Raw genomic sequence first — 25,126 nt, forward strand, 5'->3', positions numbered from 1 at the left:
ATATCTGAGGCATATAATAATGGACCAGCAGTTATCATAGGGGACCTTAACTTGCATATAGATGGGGTGAATCAAGTTGGTTGAGGCAGTCTTGAGGAGGACTTCATAGAATACATTCATGACGGCTTTCTTGAACTGCATGTTACTGAACCTACAAGGGAACGTGTTATCTTAGATCTGGTACTGTGCAATGAGACAGGTAAAATTAGTGATCTGGTTGTTAGGGATTCTCTTGGAAAGAGTGATCACATTATGACTAAATTTCCCATACAGCTGGCGAATCTAAAACTGGTTCAATCTAAAACCAGTGTATTATGCTTAAACAATGAAGACTACAATGGGATGAGCGAGGATTTGGCTGGTGTAGACTGGCTATATGGTGGGACAGTTGAGGAACAGTGGAAGACATTCAAAGAGATTTTTCATGGTGCTCAACAAAAGTATATTCCAGTTAAAAGCAAGGACAGTAAGTGTGAGGAGACCCAGCTTTGGATAACTAAGGAAATAAAAGAAGGCATCAAACTAAAAGCTCATGCATACAAAGTCAAACACGAGGAAATCTATATTTACTTTGTATGCAACACACACAAAATGCTGACGAAGGGTCTCGGCCCGAAAATTCGACAGCGCTTCTCCCTATAGATGCTGCCTGGCCTGCTGCATTCCACCAGCATTTTGTGTGTGTTGCATACAAAGTCGCCAAGAGTAGTGGGAAATTGGAAGCTTGGGAAAACTTTACAAAGCATCATAGAACCACTAAGCGAGCAATAAAGAAAGGGAAGCTATATTATGAAAATAAACTAGCACAAAATATTAAAATGGATAGTAAAAGTTTTTATAATTGTATAAAGCGGAAAAGGGTGGCTAAAGTGAATGCAGGTTCCTTGGAGGACAGGAAGAGGGAATTGATGTTGGGTAATGAGGAAATGGTCGAGGCTTTGAATGATTATTTTGTGTCGGTCTTCACGGTGGAGAACACATCTAACATGCCAAAGAGAAATGTTATGGATGCGATGGGAGGTGAGGCCTTTGATAAAATAGCTACCACTAAAGAGGTAGTGCTGGGCATACATGTAGGCCGGAAGATAGACAAGTCCCCTGGTCCAGATGGTATGCATCCCAGGGTAGTGAAAAAAACAGCAGAAGTTATAGTAGAGGCTTTGGTGATGATTTATCAAAATTCTCTGGACTCTGGGCAGGTCCCGATGGATTGGAAGATGGCGAATGTCATACCACTGTTCATAAAAGGATGTAGGCAAAAGGCAGGTAACTATAGGCCAGTTAGTTTAACATCTGTAGTTGGGAAAATGCTTGAAACTATTATTAAAGAAGTAGCGAGGTATCTGTAAAGAAGTAGATCTATCAGGCAGACGCAGCAAAGATTCAGCAAAGGCAGATCCTGGTTGATAAACTTACTGGAGTTCTTTGACGATATAGTGAGCACAGTGAATAGAAAGGAACAGGTGGATGTTATCTCCTTAGATTTCCAGAAGGTGTTCGATAAAGTGCCACATAAAAGACTTATTCATAAGATAAGAATGCATAGAATTGGGGGTGACGTGTTAGCATGGATGGAGGATTGAGTAACTAATATAAAGCAGAGAATTGGGATACATGGGTGTTCTCTGGTTGGCAATCAGTGGTGAGCAGTGTGCTGCAGGGGTCGGTGCTGGGACTGCAACTGTTCATGATATACATTAACGGTCTGGAAGAGGAGACTGAGTGTAGTGTATCTAAGTTTGCTGATGACACTAAATTGAGTGGAGAAGCAAACTGTGCAGAAGATATGGAGAGTCTGCAGAGAGATATAGATAGGTTAAGTAAGTAGGTAACGGTCTGGCAGATGGAGTACAATGTTGGTAAATGTGAAGTCATCTACATTGGAAAGAAAATGAAAGAGCAGATTATTATTTAAACGGTAAAAAAAACTGCAGACGGATTTTGGAGTGCTTGTGCATGAATCGCAAAGGTTGGTTTGCAGGTGTAGCTGGCGATCAAGAAGGCAATCAAATGTTAACCTTCATTGCTAGAGGGATTGAATTTAAGAACAGGGAGGTTATGCTACAACTGTACAGGGTACTGGTGAGGCTACATCTGGAATACTGCATGCAGTTTTGATCTCTTTACTTGATGGAGGATATAATGTTTTTGGAGGTGGTACAGAGGAAGTTCTTATAGAAACATATAAATTTATGAAAGGGATAGATAAGATAGAGGCAGGAAAGTTGTTTGCACTGGTAGGCGAGACTAGAACTAGGGGACATAGCCTCAAGATTTGGGAGAGTAGATTTAGGATGGAGATGAGGAGGAACTGTTTTTCCCAGAGAGTGGTGAATCTGTGGAATTCTCTGCCCAATGAAGCAGTGGAGGTTACCTCAGTAAATATATTTAAGACAAGGTTGGATAGATTTTTGCAAAGTAGGTGAATTAAGCTTTATGGGGAAAAGGCAGGTAGGTGGAGATGAGTCCATGGCCAGATCAGCCATGATCTTATTGAATGGTGGAACAGGCTCGATGGGCCAGATGGCCTGCTCCTGCTCCTGTATCTTATGTTCTTAACGAGGGGTGACTTCACTGGAACCCATCGACTGTTGAAAGGCCTCAATAGGACAGATGTGGAGACAATGTTTGTTATGGTGGTGGAGTCAAAGACCAGAGGACACAGCCTCAGAACAGAGGGACGTCCTTTTAGAATGGAGATGATGAGGAACTTTAGCCTGAGAGTGATGAATCTGTGGAATTTCTTGCCACAGGTGGATGTGGAGGCCAAGTTATTGCATATATTTAAGGCAGAGGTTGATAGATTCTTGATTAATCAGGGAATAAAGGGGTAATGGAAAAAGGCAGGAGATTGGAGCCGAGGAAAAATGTACTAGCTCAGTTTTTTTTCTATTTTCTATTTCTATTTTCTATTTTATCATAATATAAGTATATGCATGTAATTTGGTTCTTTAAGGTTGTTATAGCTGTGGGTGGTAGTGGAGATATCCCACTATCTATATAACGCTTCCAATGGCAGGTCTCTCAGATAGCCTCTGACAACCAAGTTGAACTCCTTCCCATTACATGTGGTTGAGCTACAAAGCTGGTTCATTGTAAATTCATAGATCTCATTTCAGAGGGGAAGAAGCTGTTCCTGCAAAGTGTGTTTCTTCAGGTTCCTGTACTTCCTCCTTCATGGTAGCAATGAGAGGATGGCATGTCCTGGGTGGTGGGGGTTCTTAATGATGGATGCTGCCTTTCTGAGGTATTGCCACTTGAAGATAGAAACATAGAAAGTTGTGCCGAACATGTCCCTATCTTATAGGCTTACCTATAGGCCTCTATTTTACTAAGCTCCATGTACCTGTCTAAATGTCTCTTAAAAGACCCTATCGTATCCGCCTCCACCATCGTTGCCTGCAGCCCATTCCATGCACTCACTACTCTCTGAGCAAAAAAACTTACCCCTGACATCTCTTCTGTATCTACTCCCCAGCACCTTAAACCTGTGTCCTCTTATGGCAACCATTTCACTCCTGGGAAAAAGCCTCTGACTATCCACATGATCAATGCCTCTCATGATCTTATACACCTCTATCAGGTCACCTCTCATCCTCCGTAACTCCAAGGACAAAAGGCCTAGTTCACTCAACCTGTTTTCATAAGGCATGCTCCCCAATCCAGGCAACATCCTTATGATTCTCCTCTGCACACTTTCTATGGTTTCCATATCCTTCCAGTAGTGAGGTAGCCAGAACTGAGCACAGTACTCCAATTGGGGTCTAACCAGGGTCCTATATAGCTGCAACATTACCTCTCAGCTCCTAAATTCAATTCCACGATTGATGAAAGCTAATACACCGTACGACTTCTTAACAACAGAGACAAACTGCGCAGGTGCTTTGAGCGTCCTATGGACTCGGACCCTTAGGTCCCTCTGAACCTCCACATTGCTAAGAGTCTTACCAATAATGCTATATTCTGCCATCATATTTGACCTACCAAAATGAACCACTTCACACTTATCTGGGTTGAACTCCATCTGCCAGCTCTCAGCCCAGTTTTGCATCCTATCAATGTCCCACTGTAACCTCTGACACCCCTCCACACTGTCCACAACACCTCCAACCTTTGTGTGATCAGCAAGCTTACTAATCCATCCCTCCACTTCCTCATCCAGGTCATTTATAAAAATCACGAAGAGTAAGGGTCCCAGAACAGAACCCTGAGGCACCCTACTGGTGACCGACCTCCGTGCAGAATATGACCCGTCTACAACCACTCTTTGCCTTCTGTGGGCAAGATGTCTTCAATGCTGGAGAGACTAGTGCCCAGGATGGAGCTCTCTGCAGCTTTTCCCAATCCTTTGGAATGGCCCCTCCATACCAGATGATGACACAACCTGTTAACATGCTCTCCATAGTACATCTATAGACATTTGTGAGGGTCTTTTGTGTTACTCCAAGTCACATTTAAGCCAGAGGTAGCTAGATTGCTAATTTGAAAGAGGGTTGCAGGGAGAAGGTGTGAGACGAGGTTGAAAAAAAAAATGCCACGATCAAATGGCGGAGCAGACTTTAGGTGCTGAATTGGTTTAAGGGAATCTTGGCTGGCATGGTCTGGCTGGGCCGAAGGTCCTGTTGCAAAACTGTGCGAATCAATGATTGCATGACTAAGTTCCACGTGCTCCCAATCCTCAGACTGCCATTTCTGGGAAATTTAAGTATCATTATTCGATGGTGTTGTGTTGAAAATGTTTCAGGTACAGATAAATCATGCTTCCTCTTGTGGTCTTGTGCCTTAAATAAATACATATTCTGCATGAAGTCGTTGACAGTTCACCATAGCCACTGTCATTCTTTTCAAAGTTCAAAGATCCAAGTAAACTTATTATCAAAGTACATAATGTACATGTCACCATAGACTACCCTGAGGTGCATTCTTTTTGAGGGCATTCACAGTAATTAGTGAAAAAACACTTTAGAATGAACGGAAAATGGCACATAAAAATATTGTCAAAAAGCAAGCAATGTGCAAGAGGCAAGTTATGCGAATTGAAAAAAGGAATAGTAATAGCAATACAGGACACAGAAAGTGATCGAAATACACTATAAAAGGCCAACAAATTCAAGACAATAAATGCAGAAAATGCCAAGTGAAACCAGAAACAATCCAACAGATTACAGGATCCTTTAGCAGTTAAACTCAATCTAATTGCTTACATAGGCAACCATGAGAATTAAAAAAAATATTGTTTAAAATACAAATCCATAAATGAAATCACAAATTATTATAAATACAGGACTGATCCATTTCTAGAAACAGAGTCCCACTAATTATATTATGACTGATCCATTATTGCAGATAGGACAATCCACAATGAATGTCCAGATCTATTATTACAGGATAAACATGCAAGAATGACTTACTTAATAGACATAGTCATTCAAAACACACATAACTTACATAAATCAGTATGTGAAAAACACCGGAAATATGCTGAATTAACAGAGGAAATTGAAAGACAATGGAACATGAACAAGTTATACGTTGTCCCGATATCTACAACTGGTGTCATCCCAAAGGCACTACGCAATAGCATTAAACACTTAGGGCTACACAGCAATATCTATGTAGATCTTCAGAAGGCCACAATACTAAACACCACCAGAATAGGCTGAAAGTTCCTAGCAATTGAGAAATAAGTGTGCTTGTCTATGCCTGTACCTTAGGTTTTATCAGCTTGAGCTGAGAAAAAAATAACAATAATAATATTAAATAATAAGATCATGAGTTATTTTCAACTCCCCCATGGACATTGCCAAGCTCAGCTGTGAAAGAAGGAGGGTTGGGCATGGGCCTAGCAACCCCATCCCATAAAAATTCTGAGCTACAGAAACAGTAACAGATACTTCAAAGTCCTCATCCCTGGATCTTTGAAGATGGGTCACACCTGTGGATGACTTGAAAGGCTGGCCCAGGACAGAGGACTCTTGGCCAGCTGCTGTGGGCAGTCTTTGCCCCAGTCAGGGAGATGGTCCTGAGAAGAATAGTTATTTTCTGAGTGTGTGCTATGAATCACAGCCTACCGCTCTTGTAAGTTGCCTCTTTCTTCTGATATGATTTTAGAACGTTTTGAATTTAATAGATTTTGAGCTCAGTGTAAGTTTCGATCACTCTTCCCCAATGACCCCTTCAGAAAATCTTTTCAATTGCTCTTCTTCAGTCGGCAAAACAAGATTCCAAACAGCCTCGTCCTGACTTGGTTCCTCAGCATGTGGATCGTGGAGTCGGTTATCTTTCCTACTTGCTGTTTTCCTTGGGAAGAAGCATCTGCAAATACACCAGATTCTCTCTGGAAGGTTCCAGGAGACTCTGAATGGGAAAATAAATTCTCCCAAGTACTGGATTCTGGTGGTTACCTGAAGGAATTGCATATTTCCTTGTAACATTGACTTTAGAACATCAAATGTAGAACAGTACAGTTCGAGGACAGGCCCTGCAGCTAAATTAATGTCGTGCTAACTTAAACTAGCAACTAAATGTTTAACTAAACCAATCCCTTTTTGACTATAAAATGTCCACATCTCTCCATTCACACACACACACACACACACACACACACACACACACACACACACACACACACACACACACACACACACACACACACACACACACACACACACACACACACACACACACACACACACACACACACACACACAAAATAAAGCAGGTCAGGCAGCATCTGCGGAAATGAGTAGATAGTCGATGTTTTGGGCCGAGACCCTTCTTCAGGACTGAGAAGGGAGAGGGAAGATGCCAGAATAGAAAAAGCTGGGAGGAGGAGACGGAGATGAGCTGGAGGGTGATAGTTGAAGCTAAGTAGGTGGGGAAGGTCAAGAACTGGAGAAGAAGGAATCTGATAGGGGAGGGGAGCGGACCGTAAGAGAAAGGTAAGGAAGAGGGGACCCAGAGGCAAGTACAGGCAGGTGAGGAGAAGTAAAAGGTCATGGTGTGGAATAGAGGAATGGGAGGGGGAAGGGGAATTTGTTTACAAGAATGAGAAATCAGTATTCATGCCATCAAGTTGGAGACTAACCAGACGGAATATAAGGTGTCGCTCCACCTTATTGTGGCACTGGAGGAGGCTGACACATCAGAACTGGAGTGGGAATTGGAATTTAGGCCATCGGTCAGTCCCGCTTGTGGCGTATGGTGCAGAGATACACAACGAAGTGCCCACCCCATTTTACTGCGGGCCTCAACAATGTAGAGCAGGCTGTATTGGGAGCATTGGACACAATAGAAAAAGATGGGAGCCCAAGACATGAGAGTTTTAGTTCATTTTTACTCCGAGCAAGGTGCGCATGTATCATTTGGTAGTGCCATGATGTATTCAATTCTGTTATGTTTACATATAACCTGTAACGAATTAGTTAAATGAACAAGAATGCTTAATCAAACAATATTACTCAAATACTACCGAAATATAAAATAAACAACACTCCCCCTGCTTAGCTATAAATTCCAATTCAATATGGAATGTATTTCCATTGTATACACAGTATATTATATAATACAACTGCTGTGCAGATATCCACAGTATTGCAAATTTATGTTGTACCATTCAGGCCTAAAGGCTGTGGAGGTTATTTTATTCTTGTAGGATAACGTATTCCCTGACAAGGGGGATCACTCTGCTTGGCAGGTGAGACTTACAGCTGTGAAACAATTCTAGATTCTGTGGCCTCCTCAGAATATGGTAGTTGCTGAAGTTGACTTTGGGACTACAGGGACTCTATCCACCTCTCTGCTCTAATAATTGACTCTGCTGTCCACAACTGATTATTGGGTCGTCTCCAGTTGATATCAGACACCATCTCCACTGTGTAAGGGAACGGTTTAGTTCAGTTATTAATCTTTCTGAGTACCCGCTTTAGATCGTCACTGCAGTCCCTCGCCAGGGTTGCTTTGTTTGAGGCGCCCTCAATTTGTCTCAGCTGTCTGTCCTGCAGACTCCTGCTGAGATTGGGCTTGAGGAGATCCAAACACAAGGGCCAGTCCAGGAACACCTCAGCTGGTGAGCTGCTGGTTGCAGAAGGTGTTGCATTACGATACGCAAGGAGGAGATTGATGAAATTCTGATTCAGTGTTAGTGCAGTGTATTCTGCGTTCTTCAGAATCCAGAAGCTTTCCGCCAAGTCATTTGCAGCTGGGTGGAATGTTGCAGATGTAAAATGTCTTACTCCATTCACTTTCAGGGATGACTGAAGCTGTTCCACCACAAACTGTGATCCATTGCCACTAACTAAGTGTTCTGGACCACCAGACCTTGCAAAGAAGCTTCTCAACACTTCAACAGTGCTTGAGGGGATAGTGGAGGCTACTGGGAACATGTCAGGTTGCTTTGTATCCACTACTACCACGAAACCTGTGCCCGTGAAAATCCACAGGCATCCTCTGCCAGGGTAATGCAGGCCGTTCCCACGGGTGGAGAGGCACTGCTCTTGGCATCTTCTGGACGTGTTGGCATCCCTTACAGTGTATGGCAAGCTGCTTGATCTGCTGATTTATCCCAGGCCACCAGACTAAGCTTTGAGCTAATGCTTTCATTTAAACCACATCTAGATGACCGCTATGTAGCTCCTCCAACACTTTAGCCTTCAGCTTGGATGGTACAACAGCTCTCAAACTCAATAAGGCAATCTTTGTCAAGGGCAAGTTCATCTCAGCACTGGTAAAACTGGGGCAATTGGGGCTTCTGCTGCACATTCCAGCCATTTGATTTGCCATGTGGACCTGAAGCAGTGTGAGGTTTTTTTTTTGGTTTTCCTTTGGATTATCACTACTGTAACAGGGAATCTTTAGATTTGCATTAAAGAAAGTCTTCTTTTGTAAATTTTCCAGGTATTTCCTTTTTGAAAGTTAAACAGGACAGTTCATCAGCATTTCCATGATTAGTTGTCCTCTTGAATATAATAATATAATGGTGTCTTCCTATAAACAGAGCACATCTCTGCACTTGTGTGGCTGCTGTTAGTGGAACACCTTTCTGTGAATTGAAAATTGACTCTGGCAGTTGATGATCAGTAATGAGGTTAAATTCTCTCCCATGCAAGTATTGGTTGGAACATTTTCCACCCTAAACTAGACTCGAGGTCTCTCTGCCAATCTGTACATAATTTTTCTCTGCAGTGGTAAGGGAAGGTGATGCACAGGTTATGGGGCGTTCACTTCCTTCCTTCATAACATGTGACATGTCTGTACCTATAGCACGAGGTGAGGCGCTACAGGCAAGCTTCACTGGATGATGCGGCAAACTTCACTGACAATAGATCATAATGTACGAGTACAGTGCCTAATGCTACTAGGCCCATTTACCTTCAAAGCCACCTCACACTGCTTTGTCCACTGCTATTTCTTCCTGATCTGTAGTAACGAGTTCAAGGGAGGACAGCACAATAGCTAGGTTTGTCAGGAACCTGTTATAGTAATTGGCAAATTCTATAAGAGACCGCAACAGTGACACGTCATTTGGTCTTGGGGCACCTACCTCTGCTTCAATTTTCTCATGTTTGTCTTGCACCAACCACCGCAATCTGGGCTATAAATGCGCAGGAGCAGTGTGTGGTTAAGTGCCTTGCTCAAGGATACACACGCTTGAACTAATGAACTTCAGATCGCCAGCCCAAAGCCTTAACCACTTGGCCACACAACTTGTGCATCGATTGCGTGACCATAGTATGTGATGCTTGATTTAAAAAATTCACACAGGTTCTGCTGTGCTCTGAACTCATATTTTTCTAATTGTTTTAGCACTGTCTTGAGATCTTGGAGCTGTTCCTTGTCATCCCTACCGGTAACCAGGTAACACTGAGTACCCGGACAGCCTTGCAGCACCTGGTTCATAAATTTCTGCCACAGTACATGAAGATGTTACTCCAAAAATAAGCCTATTGTAGTGAAAAAGACTTTGTGAGTGTTTATGGTGAGAAACACTTTCAACTCCTCTTCCATCTCCATCTTAGTTAGATCTCAGCTAAGTCGACTTTGCTGAAGTTTTTCCCTCCAGAAAAGTTTCCAAAAGTATCCTTTGTCCTGGGCAGAGGGTATTGATCTACTTTCAGTACTTGGTTGATGGTGACAATCTCACCACAGATCCTGACAGATCCATTCATTTGGCTGCTGTTGCCCATGGCCTCCACTCAACCTTGGAAAGAGTTTGTTCAGCCTCCATTCAACCTAGCTCATGCACTACTTAATCATGGATGGATGAATGAATGGAGGGAGAGAGGAAGATCAATTGCTACTGCAATACCTAGTACACAATACAAGAACATAGTGCTGAAGCATTGGTCGGATGTTTGGAGTTTGTTGAGCATGATTGGGTCCCTTATCTAAGGAAGGATATTCTGGCATTGGAACGGTTTGAGAGAAGGTTCACAAGAATGATCCAGGGATGAAGCGGTTAATTTAAAAAAAAAGCATTTGATGGCTTTGTGCGTCTGTTCGAGTCTGTGGGCAGGAAGGGTTCTGACCAGCTGTATCATCATCTGGTACGGAGATGGCAGAGCATTGGACCACAAGACCCTGCTGAAGATTGTAAGAACTGCTAAGGGTAATATCAGGGTCTCTCTACTCCTACCCCCCAGGACACGCCTCAGAAGCATTGTTTTATGCAGAGCCCTCAGTATTGTCAAGGACCCCTTCCATCTGTCCCACGTTTTTTTGATCCCTACTGTCAGGCGGAAGGTACCGTAGTGTTAGAACAAGGACTGTTAAGCTGGGTAACAGCTTCTTCTCTCAGGCTGAACGCCCTGCTGCCACCCGGTACATATTATTTATGACAGCACCAGTAGCTGTAATACTGTTGTACACGTGCACTTTACTTCAACATGTACATCCACAGAATGTTTTTTAATACTCTGTATAATTAATTTATGCACTGTGTGTGATGTACTGTGTTTTGCACCTTGGTTCCAGAGGAACTTCGTTTCATTGAGCTGTATACATGTTCCCAGTTGACTAGCAATAAACTTGAACCTGACTGAACTGCTTTCTCTTCCAGAGCCCCTGGGAGCGGGTGACTGACGGCGTACTCGAGAGTGGACGATGGTCGGGAAGTCTCTCTTCCTCCTATCCCTTCTCCAAGGTATCATTGCAACTGAGCACCCTCGCAAATAAACATGCCTAGAGAATGATTGGGGGCAGGGCTCATAACACTGCAAACCCCGTGTCACCCTTTTTATCCAGGATTGACTCCACGTGACCTTTTTCTATCTGAGGCCCCAGTATTATAGAGTCACACGGCACAGAAACAGCCACCTTTCATCCGTGCTGTGCAAGGAGCCTTTCCAAGCTATTCCCATTTGCCCCACATTAGGCCCTTGGAGCCCAAACACACCAAACAAGTTGCCCATGCAATCTAGCTCCCTTTGCTCAACGTTGGACCACACTCTTATCAGCCTTTCCCATCTGTGTAATTCAGTTTTTATCTTTTTTATTATGTATTACATTGTACGGCTGCCACAAAGACAACAATTTTGTCGGTGCCTGGAAGTTTATGGCAGGGAGAATTTCTCCCTTTTGCTGCTTGATATCGGGGCTATTGAAGTCGATCGGGACTTGAGACTTTTTTTAAACCGTGCCCATGTTCTGCTTTTATCAAATTATGGTATTGCTTTGCACTGTTGTATATGCTATAATTATGTGGGTTTTTTTTGTCAGTGTGAGTCTTTGGTTTGCCCTTTTTTTGGAGACATCACTCTGGAGAACATTGTATCATCTCTTAATGCATGCATACATTTCTAAACGACAATAAACGAGGACTGAGTGCCCTCATAATCTAAATTTTCATGACATACTGTATGCTGGTGATATTAAACCTCAATCTTCTGAACCTTCTTCTGAACCCTCTGGCTGACAATGTTGTCCGCCAAGCTCCCGTTAAATCTCTCCCCTCGCATCTCAAACCTCTTGTTCTTGATTCCCCAATCCTGGGGAAAAAGTAACTGCCTTTTCCCTATCTATGCTCCTTATTTATTTTATGCACTCATCAGTCTCCTCTGATCCAAGGAATAAAGTCCCAATCTTTCCCTATAACTCACTCCCTTGAGTTGTTGCAACCCTGGTCGATCTTCCATGCACTCTTTCCAGCTTTCTGGCATCTTTCCAACAGCAGGGTGACCAAAACTGAACAGGGTACTTTCAGTGCAGCCTCACCAGCATCTTGTCCAACTCAGCTCCTGTACTCAGTGCCCTGACCTAATGAGGCCAGTGTACCAAATGCCTTCTTCACTGACCCGTCTAGCTATGAAGCCATTTTCAGGGATCATGTACCTATACCCCGAAGTCCCTCTGTTTTCTGATATTGGCCCGGGCCTTGCCATTCACTGTGGAAGTCCTACCCTGGTTTGACTCCACAGGGTGCAACACCTCGTACTTATCTGAACTAAACTTAACTTCCTGTTCCTTTCGTGAATTGCGATCACCGTTTACACCACCTGAGATGCCATCTTCCACGTCATCTGCAGACCGACGTACTATGTCTTGTACATCCAAGATGCTGATATACACTCAATTACATCTTTATTATGTACACCGGCTCATTAATGCAAATATCTAATCAGTCAATCATGGAGCAGCAACTCAGTGCATAAAAGCATGCAGACATGGTTAAGAGGTTCATGTGTTGTTGAGACCAAACATCTGAATGGAGAAGAAATGTGACCTAAGTGATTTTCACTGTAGAATGATTTTTGGTGTCAGACGGGGTTGTTTGAAACTGCTGATCTCCTAGGATTTTCCTACACAGCAGTCTCTGGAGTTTACAGAGAATGAGGCAAGGACCAAAAGCATCCAGGGAGCAGCAGTTCTGTGGGTGAAAAATCTAGTTAATGAGCGAGGTCAGAGGAGAATGGCCAGGCTGGTTCAAACTGAGTGGAAAGTGACAGTAACTCAGATAAACTCGCCTTGCAACAGATGCAGAAGAGCATCTCTGAATGCACAGCACAACGAATCTTGAAGTGGATGGGCTACAGCAGCAGGAGACCATGAACATACACTCAGTGGCCACTTTAGTAGCTACAGGAGCTACCAAAAATTGTGGCAAATGGGTGCATATTAAAAACAAGCGCGATACTAGTGGACCAGATAGGCCACTCACTTCATCAACAGGTGAAGGACACCGCTGAGATGACAGCGGTTTCTGGGGAGACGGATCAGACCTCAACTATATACAGAAAGGTGCTAGAAAAGGGCCAGTAACATCATAAGGGATCCCACCCACCCTCCCACCCACCCTGCTCATAAACTATTTGTCTCACTCCCACCAGGAATGAGGTTACTTAACATCCACGCCAGGATCTCCAGCCTCAAAAACAGTTACTTTCCCTAAGCAGTAAGGCTGATCAACATCCCCACCTACTAACATACTCTTTCACACTGCCAACCACCAGAACCTTATCATTTCTTGTCAAAGTCACCTTATGTACAGAGACTCCTGTGCCTAGCATCACGTTATGGTCATATACATTCAATCTAAGTGCAGAATCTATCTTATATATTTATATTTATTGTGCTTTTCAAATTATGCATTCTGTACCTTATTGTATTTTTTTGTGCAACATCGGATCTGGAGTAAGAATTATTTCGTTCTCCTTTTCATTTCTGTACTGAAAATGGCATTAAACAATGTTGAATCTTGAATCATCTTTTCTGGTCCCCTTTCCATTCCAGGGGTGCTGCCGAGCGAATGGACCATGAGGGCCCTCCCCCACCGCGCCATCAGCAAGTCTTGCGTGGTGATCCCCTGCTCTTTCGACTTCCCCTCGAACCCTTACCAGTCCATCCACGGGGCCTGGTTCAAGTACTGGTTTTACTGGAAGTACACTGTGTGTTACACAAAAAACCCCGACTACAGGATGTCCGAATTTAAGGGGCGAGCTAAGATTGTTGGAAACCTGAGCGCGAGGGACTGCTCGCTGAGGATCGATAACCTCAGACGCTCGGACAGTGACGTCTACTACTTCTACGTGGAACTGGAAGGGTTCGACTCTTACACCTATAAACCACCCGTCCAACTCCAGGTTCTTGGTGAGACTCTTTCCATAGAAATACAGAAGATAGTATTGGTACATGGCTTCTTCATGTGGTCACATCTCAGTGCCAAAACTTTAAGCAGAGTTGGGCCATTCAGCCCGTCAGGTCTGCTCTTCCATTCCATCATGGTTGATTTACCATCCCTCTCAACGCCCTTCACTTGCCTTCTCCTCGTAACCTTTAGCTCCTTTACTGATTAAGATCCGATCAACCTCTGTTTTAGATATACCTAATGACTTGGCCTCCTCAGCTGTCTAGTGGTAATGAATTCTACAGATTCACCACCCTCTGGCTAAAGAAATTCTTCCTCATCTCTGTTCTAAATTGACATCCTTGCATTTTGAGGCTGTGCATTCCAGTCCTGGACTCTCTCACTATAGAAAACGTCCTCTCCATGTCCACTCTATCTAGGCCTTTCAATATTCAGTTAGTTTGTATGAGATCCCCCTTCATTCCAACTAGTACAGGCCCAGAGCTATGAAGCGTTGCACATATATTAACCCTTTCACTTCTTTTGAACCTCCTCTGGACTCTCTCCAATGCCAGGACATCATTACCATCTTTCAAGGTAAGGGGCCCTTAGCTAACGACCCTGTATCCCTCGTGACTGCTCTTGTGTGTGGCATCACCGACCACACTGATTGGTGGAATCTCCAGTTGAACTCATTTAAGAGTATCTGGAGTGCTGAGGCTATCAAAGGACAGGAGCTTTAGTGGGTCCATAGAGTCATGAGGCTCTGAAGGGAAGGATTGGCACATTGAATCATGGAGGCTTAGAGTCATAGAGAACCACAGCACAGAAATAGGCTCTTTGGCCCATCTAGTATGTGCTGAAATGGTTTTCTGCCTTTTCCCATCTACTATGTGACACCAGCAGCAGCCTATCCTGGTTCAAGCATGTCAACAAGAAAGCTCAGGAACTCCTCTGCTTGGAAGTTCTGGAATGGAAAGTGCCATCCTGAGGACAGATGAGGTGGTGACAAGGGAAACAAGGAAGACGAATGGCATTTTTACAAGTGACAGTGTTGTCTCAGTCAATATTGGTGGTTAAACTGTCAACTGTCACAACTGTATTATCTTTAAAGCTTTTTTGTGATCACCCTACATGGTTTCCTGAAAGTGCTGATGCAGGTAGACAGGCAAAGAAGGTGTTTGGCTTGCTCATCCAGTTCCCTCGAAGTGGTGAGGCTTCCTGGCAACTGCCACCTTCTCAGGTAGTTTGCTGCAGATGGGGGAGAAAGAAAAAAGTCTTCCTTGGATGTCTCACAGATTTCCCTGTGTGGTAATTCTCCAGAACTTCCTGTTCCCCAGAGGTTCCTGACAAACCAGAGATCCTGCTGCCGGACACTCTAACTGAAGGCACCCGGGTGAATATTGTCTGCAAGGCTCTCTATACTTGCCCTGAGCACCGTCCATCTCTAACCTGGAGTGAGCTGGCCAATTCCACCGTCAACGAGCTCGGGGAGCAGACGAGCAGGGAGATCTCCAATGTGCTGACCTTCACTCCGTCCTTTGATCACCACGGGCAAACCATTCGCTGTACGGTGGACTATTTTGAGACGAGTCATCGACTGGAGAGCTCCATCGTCCTGAATGTGAGATGTAAGCGTCCATTATAAAGTGTAAAGATTCAAGACTCAAGATTAGTTATTGTCATGCTTCAGTACCTAGGTGTAAGGGAGAACAAAATAATTGTCGCTCCGGGTCAATAGACACAATAAATTCTATAAAACGCAATGTACGCGTAAAGTAGAAGTGCATGGGGGAATGAAGGGTGCTGAGGAATGAATGATGTAGATGTAGTGATGTTGGGGTTTGGTGGGGAGGGTTAATGGGTGGAAGTGATGGCTTGGTGGAAGTAACTGTTTTTGAGTCTAGCGGTCTTGGCATGGGGTGGCGGGGTGGAGGTACGTCTCTACCCGAGGACATGTAAGGCACTCCCTTCCTCTGCTAGCCTTCAGATCACCCTTGCGCAAGGTGTAACACTTGCTTAGCAGCCCCACCCCCTCCCAATCACAGTCACATGAAGCCATGGGTGCAGGTGGTGGACGGTCGCATGAGCTGTCAGTTATGTGACCATTGACGCCAGGCAGACAATCCCTGATGAGTATTGATAATGGCTCGGGGTGGTGGGGTTGTCACCCGTCTTGTAAAGACACTGCCCACAAGAAGGTAATGGCAAACTACTTTTGTAAAGAAAATTGCCAAGGAAAATGATGGTCGAAGACCGTGACTGGCTGCGTCGTACAACACGGAGCATAATGATGATGATAATGATGGCCCTGGCATGGATGCTACATAGCCTCCTCCCTGACGGGAGCTGGACAAACAGGAGGGTGGGGGGGGGATCCTTCATGATGCTGGTGACCAGCACCTTTCTGTACACGGGTCCTTGATGGTGAGTAGGTGGGTGCTGGTGATGTGTCTGGCAGTTTAGACGAAACCTCCTGTCCACTGCAGTGAAGTTTCTGTGCCAAGCAGTGATCCTGTCTGTTAGGATGCTCTCAGCCATGCCCACTGTAGAAGACTGTGGGCACTGATGTGCGTTGCCCAGCTCTCTTTAGCTTCTTCTCTGTACGCCGCCTTTTTTGTAGCAATTGTAAATCCATGTTTGGATACGGCATTGCAGAAAGCTCAGGGCCAAGCCTGCGCATACCATGAGCATGCAGTTGAGGCTGAGGATGGACTTGACAGAGGCTTACAAAAATATGAGGGTAGAAAGCTGGTATCTTTATCGGCAGGGACCAAATGTCGTGTTCTAGGGGGTAATGCATGCAAGGTGAGAGGGGAGTAAACTCCAAGGAGATGTGAGGAGCAGGTTTTATTTTTACACAGAGAGTGGAAGGTGCCTGGAATGGGCTGCTATTAAAGCAAGGATGTGGAGGCTTTGGAGTGGGAGCAGAAAGTGCTACACAAAGTACCGGAGGAACTCAACAGGCAAGGCAGAAAAGTAAACAGTTGATGTTTCAGGCCGAGAACCTTCATCGGGACTGACATTGACTGTTCACCCATCTCCATAGATGCTGCCTGGTCTGCTGAGTTCCTCCAGCGTTTTGTGTGTGTTGCTTGGATTTCCAGCGTCTGCAGATTTTCTATTGTTCGTCACCTCGACACTGCCTGGATTAGAGATATAAGCTATATGGAGAGATTGGACAAACGTGGGTTGTTTTCACTATAGCAGCAGAGGCTGAGGGGAGTCCTAATGGAGGTTTACAAAATGCTGAGAGAGGTAGATAGGGTGGACAGTTGATCTCCCCCCCCCACCCCCAGAGTCAAAATGTTGCGTGCATTACAGAGAGAGGGAGAAAGTTCAAAGATGTGCAAGGCTAGTGTCATGACCTCTCTTGTGTTGTGGCAGCAGTGTATTGCCTGTACTTTCATCACTAATGTGCCAATGATATTGTGTTTCAAAGATCCCCCGAAGGAGACCATGGTACGGATGACTTTACGTGGGATTAGCGCTATATCTCTGAGTTGTTCCAGCGAGGCCAACCCCAGCGCCATTGAGTTCTCCTGGTTCAAGGTCTCTGGCACAGAGGAGGAGACTGACCTGGGACTGGACAATGAAACCATTACAGTAGACCTTGCCACCGGGAAGCAAGCTGTCTCCTACTACTGCAGGGCAACAAATATCATCGGGAGCTCTCGGTCCCCATCCGTCCAAATCCCAAAGCAACGTGAGTATTACTGGGGAAAACAGTCAGTGGAAAGTGAAAAGGTATGTGACCAACATCCCCCCCCCACCCTCACACCACCACCACTGCTAATCCTCACAACTGGAGAAGAGGGAGATGGAGGGAGGGTTTAAAGTTGAAAGAATATTTAATTTCATATAAATTACATAGGAATATAAAGTTATAATATTATAAATTGCATAAATGGGTGTTTGTGAAGAAAAATAAATTCAGGATGTATATTGTAGACATTTCCCTGGCATTACATACTGAAACCTATTGATTGGAATCTATATACTACTCTGAGATTCATTTTCTTGGGCACGTCACAGTTATGTAGTGGTTCGCACAATGCTTTACAGTAAAGGTGACCTGGGTTCAATTCCTGCCGTTGCCTGTAAGGAATGTGCAAGACCTGTAAGGACCGCGTGGGACTCCCACAGTACAAAAGTTGTGATTAGGCTAGAATTAAATTGGGGAATGCTGGGTGGCACGGCTCAAAGGGCCGGGAAGGCCTATTCTCCGCTGTGTCTCGGTAAGGAAAGGTACGTCCAGTTAGCTGATGACTTCCTCCCATGCCTTCTGCTGGGTGAGTTTTTCAAAGAGAACCCAGCACGGAGCCGGAGACGGGACCTCCCTCCCCGCAGTCCAGCGTCGATGCCACTACACCACCAGCCGGGTCTGGGTCTCAGTACAGAAACAATAACATAAATAAATTAAGTGCAGACAAACACAATAAATTCAATGAACAACTACATGCAAACAATGACAGACAAACAATTGTACATATACATAAAATAATAATAACAATAAATAATAAATATTGAGTGGGGGGGGGTGTGGTGTGGGCAAAAAGCACATACATGTCACCAGTGTCACCATACAGTACCTTGACCTTGCAGGCATTCACAGGTTAAAAAATAAGAAATAAAGTAGGGTTTTACAAAAAAAAAGTCAATAGAGACTGACAAAAATGCAAAAGAAGACAAACTGTACAAATAAAATTAATGCTGAGAATATGATTAATAAGATGAGTCAAAGGCTGTATTGAGGGGTAAATGGTGAGATCATGTGATATAGGAGCAGGAGCAGGCCATTGGGCCCATCAATCATGCAAACACAGTTGATATTTTTAAAAACTCTTCTGTCTTCTCCCTGTAACTTTTTAACCCCTCATTCTTCAAAAACCTATCAACCTTCATTTTAAATATACCCAGAAAACTAACTTCCACAGCTGACTGTAGCAACATATTCCACAGATACACTACCCTCGGCCTGAAGAAATTCCTTCTCATCTCTGTTCTAAACTTATTCTGAAACTGTGCTCTCTCTCCTTCATCCTCTCCATCTCCACTCTCTCTAGGCCTGTTGGAATCCAATAGTTTTCACTGAAAGTCCACCATCCGCCCCTGATCCTTCCTTCTGAACTCCTCTGAGTAGATATCAGAGTTGCCAAACGCTGCTCGTACGTTAAGAAGGTTGTGCGGTGTAGGAAGAGGCCCTACTCTCCACTCAGTCTCTGCCAACCCATTGCTATATATTAAGTAGCTGCATTTAAAGATATTAAAGATTAGCTTTCTTCATCATACATACATCGAAGCATACAGTGAAATGCATCGTTTGGCATCAATGACCAACATAGTAAAAGGTGCTACCACTACGGACGCTGCCTGACCTGCTGAGTTCCTCTAGCATTTTGTGCATGTTACTCTGGATGTCTGCATCTGCAGTATCTTTTGTGTTTTTAACTCTTGAGCTCTGATGAGGTGTCTCGGCCTGAAATGTCGACTCTTTATTCCTCTCCATGGATGCTGCTTGACCTGCTGAGTTACTCTGGCATTTTTCTGTGTGTTACTCTTGTATTTTTGATCCACTCTTGATTGGAAAAGGGAGTCAGAATGGCGTTGAGAAAAAAAATCAGCTGTGATTGAATGGAATAGAATCGATGGGCTGAATGGCCTAATTCTCTCTTGTACTTATGGTCGGGCGTGCAGGGAAGGGGAGAGATATAGGTCACGTGCAGGCAGAAGGGATTGAATTTGATTCAGCATTGTATCCAGTACAGACAGAATGGGCCAAAATGCCTGATACCCCCTCCCACACTGCATTGTGTTGTCCCTTGTGTATTATAGATGAAGCCATCATCCTGCGCTCCTCGAACTGCACCAGATATCCCACCAACGTGACCTGCTTCTGCATGATACAGTCCATCTTCCCAGTGAACACAACCTGGGGACTCCTGGGCCAGATGCTGGAGACGAAGGGTGCTCACACTGGCTCATTGGTGACCAAGACGCTGAACGTCCACTGGGAAAACCTGATGGAGGATGACAATGAGCGGCAGAGCTCCCTGGTGACCAGCACACTGACCATCCATGGGGTGAACCAGACGTTGGGGACTGTGAACTGCTTGGTGGCAAACCCCCACGGGTTACCTCCCTCAGAAATGGAATTGAAGGTTCTGGTTGACAGCAGCCAGGGAAATGGTGAGGGCTGAGTCTCAGTGGCAGGGTGAAGGGCTTTTGTGTTTTGGGGTGGGGCCAGCGCTATGAGGTGTCAGAATTCATTTACCACCTCGGGTGTGTGTGTGTGTGTGTGTGTGTGTGTGTGTGTGTGTGTGTGTGTGTGTGTGTGTGTGTGTGTGTGTGTGTGTGTGTGTGTGTGTGTGTGTGTGTGTGTGTGTGTGTGTGTGTGTGTGTGTGTGTGTGTGTGTATATTGTGTGTGTCTGTGTATGTGTGCGTGCATGCGTATTGTGTGTATATGTGTGTGTTTTGTGTGCGTGCATGCGTATTATGTGTCTATGTGTGTGTTTTGTGTGCTTGCATGCGTATTGTGTGTGTGCGTGTATTGTATATGCGATGTTTGCTCCTTCTCGCTGTGATGGCGTGACTTTCCCTTTGGGTCTAATTGGTCGTCGGTGGTTTGGCAGGAATTGAGGAAGTGTGACTGGTGGAATTGCTCAGAGACACTGAAAGACAAATAGTGTTCTATTTTAGAATATAAATTACGGAACAACAGAGCAGAAAAGCAGGCCCTTTGATACACGGACTGTGCCGAATAAGATGCAGAATTAAACCAAATTCCCTTCTGCTTGACCTAATTCTTATCTCTTCATCCCTGGATTTTCATATGTCTGTCTGACAGCCTCCTAAACATCACTACTGCAGCTGCCTCCACCACCACCCTTGGCAGCATATTCCAGGCACACAACAGTCTCTGTGTTTTATAAAGTAACTTGCCCCACATGTCTCCTTTAAACTGTCCCCTCCTCACCTTAAACCTATGCCCTTGGAAAAGCCTTGGAAAAATACCTTGACTGTCTATCCTATCGATGCCGCTCAAAATCTTATAAGCATCTATCATGTCTCCTCTGCAGCTCCAGAGAAAACAAGCAAGTTTGTCCAATCTCTCTTTAAGTCTCATATTGTCTAATACATGCAGCACCCAGCTGAACCTCTTTTGAACCTTTTCCAAACTCTCCACTTCTGTCCTGAAACGGGGCAACCAGAACTGCAAAACAAAGTCCAAGTGTGGTCTGACCAAAGTTTTATAGAGCTGCAGACGCAAGTGACTTCCAGACTCACTGACCTACACACGCAGAAATGTTGCACTTGATTGTGCACAGTATACAGAATAAGGCAGATGATCTACTGGTAGCACGGTTCCAGATTGATGGTATGATGTGGTAGACATCACTGAATCATGGCTGGGTGAGGATTACAGCTGGGAGCTTAATGTCCAAGGATAGCTAGGACAGGCAGGAAGGCAGAAGGGGCGGCGTTGCTCTGTTGGTAAAAAATGAAATCAAATCATTAGAAAGAGGTGACGTAGTTTCAGAAGGCGTTCAGTCATTGCGGATAGAGCTAAGGAACTGCAAATGTAAAAGACCCTGATGGGAGTTGTATGCAGACCCCCAAACAGTAGTAGGGATGATTACAATGGAAGACAGAAAATGCATGACAAAAGGACAATGTAACAATAGTCACAGGGGACTTCCAGATGCAGCTTGATTGGAAAGATCAGATTGCAAGAGAGGGAATTTCTAGAGTGCCGACAAGAAAGTATGTGAAATCTCAAAGCAGTTCACTGAAAGCAGCCATACAAGCAAAGCAGAATGGTGAAGATGGCATTTAGCATGCTGCACTTCATCAGTCAGCTCATCCAGTTCAGGAGCAGGAGCATTATATAAACTATCGGGTGAAGCTGGACTTGGAGCATTATGCACAGTTCTGGTCACCCTTTTATGGGGAAAACATTACCAAACTGTAGAGGGTGCAAAAAAAAAAATTACAAGGATCATATCTGGACTAGATGATCTGAGTTATTGGGAGAGGTTGGCCACACACCAGCTTTATTCTTTGGAGCACAGGAGAAAAGTTTAGTGTGGGTCTGGATAAGGCTGATAGTTATAGTCTTTTGCCCAGGGTTGGACAGTCCAACATTAATTCAAACGGATACAAGGTGAGAGGGGAAAAACTTAAAAGTGACCGAGAGGTAAGTTCTTTACAGAGAGGGCAGTGAATACCTGGAATGAGCTGCCAGAGGAAGTGGTCAAGGAAGGAACAATTGCATCATTTAAGAGGCATTTGGATAGGTCCGTTGGAGGGTTATGGACCAAACATGGGCGAGTGGGATGAGCAGGGAGAATGCTGTGGTCAGTACGGACCAGTTGGGTTAAAAGGCCAGTAGTATTCAATGACTTGATGACTCTAAATGAGTCCCATTTAACGAAAATAAGTTCAAAGTAAATTTATTATCAAAGTACACATGCATTATTCATTTTGTTGGGGGCGTACTCAATAAATCTATAGAATAATAACATTAACAAAATCAACAAAAGACTGCACCAACGGACATTCAACTAGAAATACAATAAAATACAACAAAATACAATAAAATATGCAACTATAAATAGAAAGAAATAACAATAAATTAAATAAGCAATAAATAGTGAGAATATGAGATGAAGATTTCTTGAAAGTGAGTCAATAGGTTGTTGGAACATGTCAATGATGAGGCAAGTGAAGTTGAAAGATGAACGGTCCTGACGAAGGGTCTTGGCCCGAAACGTCGACAGTGCTTCTCCCTATAGATGCTGCCTGGCCTGCTGTGTTCCACCAGCATTTTTGTGTGTGTTGCTTGAATGATGATATCCCCTTTGGTTCAAGAGCCTGATGGCTGAGCGGTAGTATCTGTTCCTGAACCTGGTGGTGTGAAATCCGAGGCTGCTGTACCTTTCTGATGGCAAGAGCAAGAAGAGAGAATGTCCTGGATGGTGGGAGTCTCTGATGATGGATGCTGCTTTCCTTTGACAGCATTTCATGTAGATGTGCTCAGTGGTGGGGAGAAAATGAAGTCCAGAGCATTGCATTTATTTCTGTTCAGGAAAAACGTGGAGGTTTTGGAGTGGGTCCAGCAGAGGTTCACCAGGATGCTGCCAGGACTAGAGGGTATGATCAGTAAGGAGAGGTCAGGCCAAACCTGGGTTTTTTCCCCCTGGAGCAACGCAGTCTGGTAGAATACCTGATGCAGGTTTATAAGATTATGAGTGGCATACTGTAGATGGAGTAGACAACAGGTATCTTTTGCCCCAAGGCCAAAATGTCTAAAACTAGTGGCCATGCATTTAAAGATGTGTCGGGCAAGTGCTTTACTCAGTCAGTGATGGGTGTCTGGAATGAGCTTCCAGTGGAGTTGATGGAGGCACGCATGATAGAGGTATTTAGAATAAAAAACAGCACAAACCGATACAGGCTTTTTGACCCACAATGCCATGATGACCTTTTAACCTACTCCAAGATCAATCTAATCCTTCCCTCCAACGTAGCCCTCCAGTTTTCTTTCATCGGTGCCCATCTAAGGTTCTCTTAAAGGTCCAAATATATATGACTCTACAGCTGACACTACAGCGTATTCCATTCAGTTAAAACTCTTCTTTTTAAAAAGTACTTCTGATATCTCCCATATACTTCCTTCTTATCACCATAAATGTATGCCCTCATATTATCTATTACCGCCCGGCGAGACAGTCAATAACCACTCCACACTTGTCTTACAACCACTTACAACTCACTGTTCATCCCCTTCACTCCAAAGAGAAAAACCAAGTTTAAAAGGCCCTAGACAGGCCAATGAAGTCAGGTTACGTCAACTCAAGTCAGGTTTATTGTAATTTAACTATATGCATATATATTGTCAAATGAGACAAAGTTTCTCCAGACCAGGGTGTAAAACACAGTAGTGCATACACGTAATACACAATAACTTAGGAGGGGAAGGATAAAATCTACAGATGAATTATACATATATTAACAAAATAAGGTGCATGAATTAAGTTTTGTAAGTTAACCAGTGACACTTCAGATGCAATGCAGCAGGGAGTTCAGAAGCCTAATGGCCTGGGGGAAGAAACTGTTTCCCATCCGGATCGTTCCTGTTTTTATTCATCGGAGTCTCCTGCCTAATGGTAGAAAGTCAAAGAGGATGCTGGGTGGATTGGTAGGATCATTGATAATACTAAGGACCCTGTGTACACAGCGCTCCTGATAAATGTCCCCGATGGATGTTAGGGAGACCCTTATGATCCTCTCGGCCGTTCTCACAGTCCTTTGTAGGGACTTTCGATCTGATGCTCTGCTCCCATACCAGAATGAGATGCAGCTTGTCAGAATGCTCTCAATGGTGCTCCTGCAAAATACAGTTAAGATGGGGCAGGGGGAGGGAGCCTTGCTTGTTTCAATCTCCTTCGGAAGTGGAGGCGCTGCTGTGCCTTCTTGCACAGGAATGGAGCAATATGGACACTGTGCAAGGGGAATGGATTAGATTAGTCGGGTATTTAATTACTGGATCAAATAGTTTGGCACAAAGTCATGGGCAGAAGTCCCTGTGCAGTACTGCCCTGTAGTCAGTGGCCACCTTATTAGGTAGGTCTGTCCACTTGCTCGTTAATGCAAATATGTAATCAGCCAAACACGTGCTACCAATTCAACGTATAAAAGCATGCAGACATGGTCAAGAGGTTCAGTTGTTGTTCAGACTGAACATCAGAATGGGGAAGAAAGGTGATCCAAGTGACTTTGACCGTGGAATGATTATCAGTGCCAGAAGGCGTGGGTTGAGTTTCTCAGATACTGCTGATCCCCTGGGATTTTCACTTGCAACAGTCTCCAGCGTTTACAGAGGATGGTGCTGAAAGACAAAAAAAAAGAAGAAAATATCAAGAGTGGCAGTCTCATGGGCAAAAATGCCTTGTTAATGGAAGAGGTAGGGAGGAAATTGTCAAACTGGTTCAAGTTGACAGGAAGGCGACAGTAACTCAAGTAGCCATGTGTTACAGCAGTGGGGGTGCAGAAGAGCATCTCTG

General features: G+C 44.3%; 1 protein-coding gene across 1 annotated transcript in view; it reads left to right on the forward strand.

Annotated features, from left to right (window-relative positions):
- LOC140715595 (sialic acid-binding Ig-like lectin 14) overlaps positions 1 to 25,126 on the forward strand; it is a 39,874-nt gene that overhangs the window by 6,269 nt on the left and 8,479 nt on the right. The window contains exons 2-6 of the mRNA XM_073027961.1: positions 11,057 to 11,140; positions 13,726 to 14,082; positions 15,400 to 15,690; positions 17,502 to 17,765; positions 19,895 to 20,248. Of these exons, the coding sequence (XP_072884062.1) occupies positions 11,101 to 11,140; positions 13,726 to 14,082; positions 15,400 to 15,690; positions 17,502 to 17,765; positions 19,895 to 20,248 (1,306 nt within the window). The 5' untranslated portion in view covers positions 11,057 to 11,100. The remainder of the gene's footprint in view (positions 1 to 11,056; positions 11,141 to 13,725; positions 14,083 to 15,399; positions 15,691 to 17,501; positions 17,766 to 19,894; positions 20,249 to 25,126) is intronic.

This window comes from Hemitrygon akajei, chromosome 24 (genome assembly GCF_048418815.1).
Source record: "Hemitrygon akajei chromosome 24, sHemAka1.3, whole genome shotgun sequence".
NCBI classification, from domain to species: Eukaryota; Metazoa; Chordata; class Chondrichthyes; order Myliobatiformes; family Dasyatidae; genus Hemitrygon; species Hemitrygon akajei.